Source organism: Macadamia integrifolia, unplaced genomic scaffold, assembly GCF_013358625.1.
Source record: "Macadamia integrifolia cultivar HAES 741 unplaced genomic scaffold, SCU_Mint_v3 scaffold823, whole genome shotgun sequence".
In the NCBI taxonomy this organism is placed as follows: domain Eukaryota; kingdom Viridiplantae; phylum Streptophyta; class Magnoliopsida; order Proteales; family Proteaceae; genus Macadamia; species Macadamia integrifolia.
Genome location: NW_024870550.1, coordinates 283,421 through 293,256, shown reverse-complemented (window position 1 = coordinate 293,256; position 9,836 = coordinate 283,421). Strand labels below are relative to the sequence as shown.

At 36.0% G+C, this 9,836-nt stretch overlaps 1 protein-coding gene across 3 annotated transcripts; it reads left to right on the top strand.

The window, feature by feature from the left end:
• Positions 1-6,880, top strand: LOC122070121 (kinesin-like protein KIN-14C). Of its 3 annotated transcripts, none has more exons than XM_042634230.1 (17): positions 1-452; positions 558-806; positions 964-1,108; positions 1,192-1,301; positions 1,418-1,537; positions 1,625-1,828; positions 2,905-3,015; positions 3,195-3,269; positions 3,405-3,551; positions 3,634-3,772; positions 3,912-4,021; positions 4,341-4,502; positions 4,607-4,827; positions 5,010-5,091; positions 5,166-5,270; positions 5,364-5,468; positions 6,348-6,880. In XM_042634230.1, the coding sequence occupies exons 1-17, from the start codon at positions 378-380 to the stop codon at positions 6,525-6,527; spliced, it is 2,340 nt and encodes a 779-aa protein (XP_042490164.1). In that variant the 5' UTR covers positions 1-377; the 3' UTR covers positions 6,528-6,880. The 3 variants fall into 3 exon arrangements, with proteins under 3 accessions (XP_042490164.1, XP_042490163.1, XP_042490165.1); XM_042634229.1 differs by having other exon boundaries at positions 2,905-3,114; XM_042634231.1 differs by having other exon boundaries at positions 1-457; positions 2,905-3,114.
• Positions 6,881-9,836: the final 2,956 nt, after the last annotated feature.

Sequence of the window (9,836 nt, the reverse complement as noted above, 5' to 3'; positions counted from 1 at the left end):
CTCTCTCTCTCACACAGAGTCCCGTCTCCCGAATCTTTGGTTTGATGGCTTCCCCTGCAATCCCTAACCCTAGTTAAACTGAACCTAAAGAAAATATAGGAGAAAAAAAAAAAAAAAAAACTGAAAAAGACAGATACCAAGAGCAGCGAGAAGGATTGAGAGCGAGAGACACAGATTTTAAAACAATTTTTTTTTAATTTTCAAATTTTGTTCAGTTCTTCGTCTCTCCTTTTCAATCTTCTCACCCAAATTTGTTCCTGTTCGTAAAAGCAACGGCTACGATCTCCTTCTAGCTTCATTTACAATCAATATGGTCCCACCGGAACCAAACTGAACCTTCCATCACTAATTTTGTCCTCTTCTCTCTCTACTTCTAAATGGCAACAAGAAGCCAGAACAAGCCACCTCTCACCAGCGCTCCTCCTCCTCCTGCTCCTCGCAGTCCTTCAAATGTAAGGTTTGGTTTTTCCCCTTTCTGTTTCTAGGCCTCTAGGGTTTCGGTTTTCTTGTTTCATTTATCTAGGGTTTTAATTCATTCCTTTGGCTTCATTTGACAGAAGAAAGATAACATTGATGAGATCCCAATAGACAAACGTAGGAAGATTGGATCAGGAAAGATGGTGGGACCGGCGAACAGTGGTCGAACACGCCAAGCCTTCTCTGTAGTGAATGCAGGTCAAGATCTTGCTGCCGGTTATCCGGCTAGTACTGCTAGTTCTGAATGTGGTGGCATTGAATTCACGTTAGAGGATGTTGAAGCACTTCTTAATGAGAAGATGAAAGGGAAGAACAAATTTGATTACAAGGTAGTTGAATCATTTAGTTTACTTTACCTCATTAGTTGATTTGGATGATGTTTTCTTTACACAAATTTGATTACAAGGTAGTTGAACCATTTAGTATACCTCAGTAGTTGATTTGGATGATGTTTGCTTTACTTTTGAATGAATTTTCATTTTACAGGGAAAATGTGAACAGATGACTGAGTATGTGAAAAAACTGCGTCTTTGCCTCAAATGGTTTATAGAACGCGAGGATAATCATGTCTTTGAGCAGGAGAAGCTTAAGAATATGGTAGAATCTACTGAGAAAGAGCGTGATGAGCTTGGTAAGTTTGGTGCCCTTTCATTTTTGTAGTATTGGAAAAATTTTCCATTTTATATGGACTCACATTGCACGAAACATGTTTAGAGATGCAAATGAAAAACAAAGAAGAAGAAGCCAACAATATTATTGCAGAGCTTAGGAAAAATTATGCTTCTTTAGAGGCCAGATGTACTAAAGAAGAAGCAGATAAGTTGGTAAGATCAGTTCTATTGGTTATGTTATCCTTATAAAAAAATTGCGTTATTTTTATGCTATTTAGTTTTTTGTTCTTGCTGTGATCTATTTGATTTTTTGTAACAAATTTTTGTAGGCTGCATTTGAATCTAACAAAAGAGAAAAGGATGCTAGAGTTGCTGCAGAAAGTGCAAAAGCTTCTCTATCAGATGAGCTTAAGAAAACTTGTGAAGAGCTGTCAAGTGCGAATCAGAAGGTAGTGTGGAGGCTGTATTTCCAATTGCTTATGACATAATTAATTTTCACCAGAAAATACCCTGATATTGCAATGTTGGTCCGGCAGATTTCAGCTGTCAATGAAATGTACAAGCGATTGCAAGAGTATAACACAAGCTTACAGCAATACAACAGCAAACTGCAGACAGAGGTTGCATCATCCAATGAGACCCTTAAACGTGTAGAAAAGGAAAAGGCTGCAATAGTAGAGAATCTCAGCACCTTAAGGGGTCACTATAATTCATTGCAGGATCAATTGACTTATTCCAGAGTAAGTTTCTATGGTTCAATGTTCATTTACTGCCATATGTATATCTGTTCTGCACGTTTATATCTTCCTTTCCCCTTGTTTACTCAACAAAAAAGTAGCAATTAAGATATTTTGTATACTCACCATGAATATTCACTAGTTTGGGTCATATGCAATGTTGAGGTTCTCTTACTAGCTCCTAGTGGGAGTAGCAGAAAATCTAAAATAGCACAATGCTGTGCTATAATGTTCTGGATGGTTCGGAATGCTAAGTTTGGTATGTATGATAGTAATCCTTTGCAATGCCGCATTATTCGATGAAGACTTTCGTACTCTTATCTCTTCGTAGCCATCAGCTCCTGACTCTAAAATTTACTGTGTTTCACCACATTACCACAATTACTGTCACAAAATTTTGTCCCGGCTATGAGATCATAGAGACCGCTTATGGGTAGTAGGAGTCTTTGATACTGATGGGCCTTCAATGATGCAAAGGAATCAAGAAATTGCTACTTTGTTTCCACTGTTCTATGCAGTAGGAGTCTCTAATACTTACATGTCTTCAATGAGGCAAAGGAATCAAGCTATGATTACTTGGTTCCCACTGTTCTGTTCTTCACATTCTGGGTCTCATTGTCCTTGTTTGCTTTTGGCTTCCAATCCAAGGACATAAGTTATCTAGATGATGGGTTTTCATTTGGGAAGCTTTGGAAGTTTTTAATTTTCTTTAACTTAAAAAATCATGAAATGGGATCCTAGAATTTATTGTGACCTTTTTAAAATGAGAAAGCATCTACAACAATTAGACAAAGGGAAATGCAAAGAACTATTCCCAATTTTTACTTGGAAAGTGACAGTGTTGAGCATTTAAGGGAGGGAGGGCAAGGGCAAGTGCAACATGGAGCAAGATGGGGTGTTGGTTAGCTTTCATACATAGATTGCATAAACATCAATGGGTATGCAGCATGTGCTTCCTATTGATATATAGAGAAAAGGTTAATCAATATATTGTAATAATGAATGCACTAGAGGAAATAAAAATAGGATATTTTCTTTGCCTAAAATTTGATAGGTGATTCATGTGATTCTTTTCCCAGGCTTCACAGGAAGAGGCTATCAAACAAAGAGAAGCACTAGTGAATGAAGTGGGTTCCCTTAGAGGAGAGCTCCTGCAAGTGAGGGATGATCGTGATCGTCAGCTATTGCAGGTGCAAACATTATCAGCTGAGGTAGTTAAGTACCAAGAGAATACGGGGAAGTCATCTGTTGAGTTGGATAACCTGATGATAAAATCTAGTGCTTTGGAGGTTTGTTGGTACCTTTTATTTCATGGCACAACATCAAATCCTTGTAATGGTAAATCAATACATGTTGGTTTCTTTTGCAGGATACATGCTCTTCACAGAGAAATCAAATACAGACACTGCAACACCAGTTAGCAACTGCAAATGAGAAATTGCAGGTGATGTCATTTTGAATGATATTTTGCATATAAATTGTTTGGCTATTGGAGATGGTTTTATGTTGATCCATTATGATGTAGGCTTCTATCTTTATAGAGTTATGCTGATTGTTTACCAACATTTTATGTGCCTAGAGAGTCGATTTGTCAGTCTTGCAGACAAGGACTGAATATGAAGAGCAAAAGAAAGTGATTGAAGACTTAAACAATTGTCTAGCAGATGCAGAACTTCAAATTATTGAAGCAGACAAGCTACGCAAAAAGTTGCACAACACCATATTGGTAACACTTTAGTAATTGCAAGCAGAATGCCCCCCCACAGACCCCGTCTGCATCTTTTTACTGAACTTTGTAAACTGGCCAGGAACTGAAAGGAAATATCAGGGTCTTCTGTAGAGTTCGGCCCTTGTTGCTGGATGATGGTGCTAGCTCAGAAACAACTGTTATTTCTTATCCTACTTCAACAGAAGCCCTTGGAAGGGGCATTGACATAGTGCAAAACGGTAAGTCATATAAAGTTCAGTTCACACCCCACAGATTGAAGTGGTGGTTCGTTGTTTCTCCCCTCCCCTGTAGAAGGTTTAATTCTTCAGCTATGCCTCATGTAGGCCTAATCAAAACTGAATTTCAAATACTCGGCAGGGCAAAAACATCCCTTCACATTTGATCAAGTATTCAGTCACGAGGCATCACAACAGGATGTTTTTGTGGAAATTTCACAGCTGGTGCAAAGTGCCCTAGATGGCTATAAGGTGATTCATTGTGATTTTTCTTTCCCCTTATTTAATCAAGTATCACTTATGAGACTCGTGCTTTCTTATGGTTTTCATTTTTCATTCGTATATATTTGAATTTGTTAATTCATTAATAGTTATGATATCATCTATCTACTTGGTCTATAGTCACGGGACTGTGCTTGTGATGGAATATGTTTTGGAAATGACTTATTTTTAACCGGTGGAATAGATTTTATGTTATTTTTAGTTGCTTCTTGCTACTTCAAATTAGGAAACACCGAGAGGTGCTACTATTGTAGACCCCAAATGAGTGATAGCTTTGGTTCATTGTCAGGTTTGCATTTTTGCCTATGGTCAAACTGGTTCTGGCAAGACTTATACCATGATGGGGAAACCAGAAGCTCAAGAGCAGAAAGGGCTAATACCTCGTTCATTGGAACAGATATTTCAAATTAGTCAGGCACTCATATCCCAAGGATGGAAATACAAAATGCAGGTTTGGTTTATAGTTGTAAAGTCTTGCTCGTGGTATGTATACTCTAGATTGGTTTAAATGCCTCTTTGGGCAAGATCTTAACTATTTATATTTCTTCTTTGTAGGCCTCAATGTTGGAGATATATAATGAGACAATCCGTGATTTACTTTCAACAAATCGATCCAATGGTTCAGACATTTCACGAGCAGACAATGGTGTAGCTGGAAAGCAGTATGCAATTAAACATGATGCGAATGGCAACACATATGTCTCTGATCTCACAATTGTTGATGTCTGTAGCATCAATGAGATATCCTCTCTTCTATGGCAAGCATCACAGAACAGGTAAATGAATCAAAAATGAGTTTTTCTATTATTATAATTTCCTCTATATGAGTTTTTGAATTCATATTTTGTTCCATATATGATGTTCTCTGCATTTTTTTTTTTCTCCAAATGATCATGTAATTTGAGTATTTATTAGTAGAAGTTTGATGTGACAAATTGTGGCTATTTCTTTGTTTCAGATCTGTGGGCAAGACCCAAATGAATGAACAGTCTTCAAGGAGTCATTTTGTGTTCACCTTGCGGATATCTGGGGTTAATGAGGTACACACCCATCCATTGATAGACTCCAGAAGTTAAGCACTTCCATTTACTGACAGTATTCCATGCTTTGCTAGAGTACGGAACAACAAGTTCAAGGTGTACTCAACCTTATTGACCTTGCTGGAAGTGAAAGACTTTCTAAGAGTGGATCAACGGGGGACCGACTCAAAGAAACTCAGGTGATTCTTTCATTTCTTTGTTTTCTTTTCCTAACATGCTTTTTTTCTTTTCTTTCAAAATTCAGTTTCTAATTCTTTCACAACAATAAACAGGCTATCAACTTAAGTTTAAAATGCTTAAGTGATGTAATATTTTCCCTTGCTAAGAAGGAGGATCATGTACCTTTCAGAAATTCGAAGCTTACTTATCTTCTTCAGGTAATGATGAAATTTGTTTCAAATTAGGGATTCCAGATTCATGAATAGTTATTTTAATATTTCATTTTAGGTTGATTTGTTTTTTTGTTTAGTTGTATTAAAGGTAGGATGGAATATTTTTCCTTACTTTACATTGAAGCTCTTCTCATCCTGGAAAAAAACTCAAAAGCCTTATGGAAAGTGTTATACAGCTCAGATTTTATTGAGAATATGTTCGTATCTAGAATTACAAATTTACAATGCAACAACACTCTGTTTTGTATCTTTAAACTTTAAGGTGATGATGGGTCTTGTAATGATATTTGAAAGGAAATACTTGCATTGGGATTCTGAGAAGTCTATTTACTTGTAGGTGGCTTTGTAGCTTTGTTGTCCTAAACTGGCCTCGATGCTCAGATCTGATCTGTCATTTATTTGGTTATTTTATAAAATGGTAGGGGAAAAAGAAGTATTGCAGCATGAGAATTTAACATCATAATAATCCTTTCTTCTTCTTCTTCTTTTCTTTTCTTTCTTTCTTTCTTCTTCTTCTTCTTTCTTTCTTTCTTTCTTTCTTTCTTTCTTTCTTTCTTTCTTTCTTTTTTTTTTTTTTTTTTTTTTTTTTTGTGTGTGTGTGTGTGTGTTGGGGGGCATTTGATGAATAAGTTTGACACTAGCATGGAAAAGTAATAAATGATTGCTTCACTATGTCTTGATACTAGTATTTCGCATATTTCATTGCTGTTCTGGCGAAACAATGATATGCATGCAGTTGACAGTTGTGATGTTCGCTTTCTAAATTAGGTTGATTTGATATATGATCTATGCTATTTTTTTGCATTTTTTTACTCCTGGACCATAAGCAATTCTTGACCTCTTTTTACATTCATTGTTAAACAGCCTTGCTTAGGGGGAGACTCCAAGACTCTGATGTTTGTCAACATCTCACCCAGTCCATCATCAGTTGGAGAGTCACTTTGTTCTCTTCGTTTTGCTGCCAGAGTTAATGCCTGTGAGATTGGGATTCCCCGGCGTCAGACTAATATGCGACCTCTAGATTCTCGCTTGAGTTATGGTTGAAGGTGGTGGTACCTGTTTATTCTTCTCCACTTGTTGGGTGAATATTAATTATTGTAGGTGAAACAGTAGGTCTTTCTAACTGATTGCAATCTGTATAGTGAAGCATTACGTTTGTATCAGTAAATTTAGGGTGTCTTAGTTGAGTGAATATCTGTATTCTCAGAGTTCTTATTCTTTTTTTAGTATATTTTCTTTGGAATTATCCCCTTTACCTTATAAAGATAAGTGCTGGTTCAATGTAATTCAGCCACTATATTGGAATCTTTGGGCCTCTCTGTTATCCCTGGGTTGATTTCAGGACTCCTGCTTTGTATTTGCATTATATTTGATTAAATGCTCATCTTACGTGGAAATAAATTGCATGAGAATCTTTGCATTTGATTTCTCATAGATTTCCATTTTAAGTGTCCAACTTAATATTTTGTCTCATTTTACAATGTTAGAATTCTTTCTCTTGATGCAACACACATTATTTGTTGTCGGGTCTCTTCAAAGTGGTTCCAACCATCAAATTTATTCGGCTTATTTATAACATTGCATTAGAATCCTGCACTGGAAGAATTGAGATTACCTTGGAATTTTTTGACCAATGTATATTCCCTCCGTGATATTTGTGTTAAGATATAATGAAAATGTATGAAGTTGCCAATCAAGAGTCTGGCCAAATTTCTATGATACTGCACACTTTTAATTTCCCCATTTACTTGCCTTCTTGGTGTATTTATGCTTAAAACTTGGTGCCCTATAGGAAGGTCATGAAGGTAAGGCGTACTTGTCGCTTGCTGAAATCTGGGAGGCACTAACTTAGATGTGGCAGATGGTGCTTGGGAAGCAGTTTTGAGAAACATTTCCACAGCTAGTTTGAACCTGAAATTTAACAATGAAACGGTTTGTAGGGTGGTCCTTCTGCCACTAGGTGATGTTATGACAAATATCACTTTATTAAGGGTAACATTTATATCGGATTTTCCCTTCTTCCAAGGTGAAGAGAGAATCTTGTTTTTATTTTTTTTAATAAAAAATAGATTCTCTTCATGCATTGGAATATGGCCTGTGCCTAAATTAACAATGATAGTTTTTTGGGATACAAAGATTGGCTGCTTGATCTCGTGCCCTTGCACCCAAACACATGGGGTGGTGAAAAGGCTACCTTGTTCCACTATTGGATGCCTATGTGGTCCCCATGTAGGCTATGTGGCCATGTGAATTGAGGGCGTCAATTTGGGACCAGAGCTCTCCCGCTAAAATCCAGTATTGGATCTTCTCACTAATAAATGAGACGATATTGAAATAATTTTGGTACCAAATAGTAAATATATGGTTTTGGGGTAGGACTTTCATCAGTACCAGCATCGAATTCCCAGTTAGGTATTAGATGTACCTGAAACCATTATGATTCAAAGGATATATTTCATGTCCTCTCATCTTAAAGTTTTATGGCTATAGCTTAATGTATATAAATTTGTTTTGCAATAGCACTAAAACTATATCCGGACTTGTTTATTTGGTCATCATTAATTCTCAATGTGATATTAAAGATTTTGAAGAAGTAAAACTAGGAAATTCATCATGGTTTTGTTTCTAATTTACTTCCTAAAGATTCACCTTTGATCTCATGATAATGAAAAATCTCCAACACTAATAATGGAACCCTCTCAGTAGGGGCCATTGAAGTTTTATGAACTATCCAAATCCAACCTAAAGCTGTCTAGGTTCAAAGCATAATCAGCTTGTGTGGACCTTCAAGCAATTCAAATGACACTGAAGTCAAGATTTCCTTTTCCTATAAAAAAAAAAGTCAAGATTTCCATCTGAGTGAATAAACAAACTTAATGTTAAAAATAATGTACCACTTACAGCCTCCCATGTGTCAACTGATAGCATCATGTATTTTGTCGGCCTTTTGGTAACAATTTTTCAAAAATTTCAAATTGTTGTCCATGTCTATGTAATTTGAGGGAGAAAGTTTCTTTTCAATCAAAGGGCCCTTGGCATTACTGTAAAAGTTTCATCAAAACGTTAAAATCATGGATGAAGAGATTCTATTTTCATTATGGGTGAATGAATACACTCGTTCTAAACTGAATTGGAAAACTCAAAAGAGAAAGTATAAAAGGTTTCAGTTTCATTTTAGAAAAAAGCAGGGTATAGTAATGGTATATCTAGATATGTATTTATCTCTTTCCTCCTCCCTTTGGAAAAGTCTTCTATGCACAACCCATCATTTTATTAAAAATATTGGTGGCCTTACCCAAAAAGATTATCAAGAAAAAAAAGGTAAAAAAAATTATGTGGTTGTAGTCATTGTTGGAAAATCAGGTTTTTCGATCCGACTCATCTGATAAAAAAACTAGTGAGTCGACTTAGTTAAACCCAGTCAGACCGAGTTTTGTTTTTTGTATTATATATATATATATATAAATGCAATAAATATATAAATAAAACATAAAAATACAGAAAAATATGAAAAAGGCAGAAAAAGAAAATTACATATCAATAATTCGAGAGTTGCAGGCAAGAGTCTCTCTCTTGGTTAGAACGTTAGGTTAGGGTTAAGGATTAGAAAATATAAATTATATCTTCCAATAATTCAACTTCCAATAAAATAAGAATTTTGGATAATAGGAACATAGGAAGTTTCTTGAGTCCTAAGCTCCTTTTGGTAAAAGGAAAGGAGTAGGAGAAGTTACTAAGCTAGGAGTCTTGGGATTTGTTATGACAAAGAATTTTATTTGATTTTTTTTTTTAAGTGTCTTTTGATATAATGACCAGATTCGGTGGGTTTTTCAAGACTCGGTTTTTTAGAATCGTATTAACTCGTCTCGAGTATTGTTTTTTTTTTTTTTTTTTAACACAGGGCGAGTCTTCGTGACTCTTGACCAGAAATATCAAATTTTGACTCGACTTTGGCGAGTCTTTGTGGTCAAAAGCTGGTTTTCCAACTATGGTTGTAGTACTTGTATGGGTTTGAACAATAGTCCGACAAAGAAACAAGATTCAATTTAATTTACTAGAAGAGGGATCCCTACACTAGAGTGTAGTTTCCCACCAATGAGGGGTGGAGATGAATGATGCTTGTTAGATTTTATTTTATTTTGAGAAGAAACCTATTCTGAAGCATGGCTTTTGTGCCCAAATACAAGTCCCTGCAAAATGACTCATCCATCCCCTATAAAAGATAAGAACTGCATCTTCAATGGTGGTTATATAAACACTCTCATTGGTCCGAACACATGAACCACACTCGTAGACGAAAACTCTCTCCATGTTATTTTGTAGGGAAAATTACGTCCCCCTCCCTTGTAGTTT

Bases quoted from the DNA above. Each gene is read 5' to 3' on its own strand.
- LOC122070121 (XM_042634229.1), top strand. From the start codon at position 378: ATGGCAACAAGAAGCCAGAACAAGCCACCTCTCACCAGCGCTCCTCCT. The intron at 1,829-2,904 runs GTAAGTTTCTAT...TTCTTTTCCCAG, and splicing joins ATCAATTGACTTATTCCAGA to GCTTCACAGGAAGAGGCTAT. The intron at 5,469-6,347 runs GTAATGATGAAA...ATTGTTAAACAG, and splicing joins AGCTTACTTATCTTCTTCAG to CCTTGCTTAGGGGGAGACTC.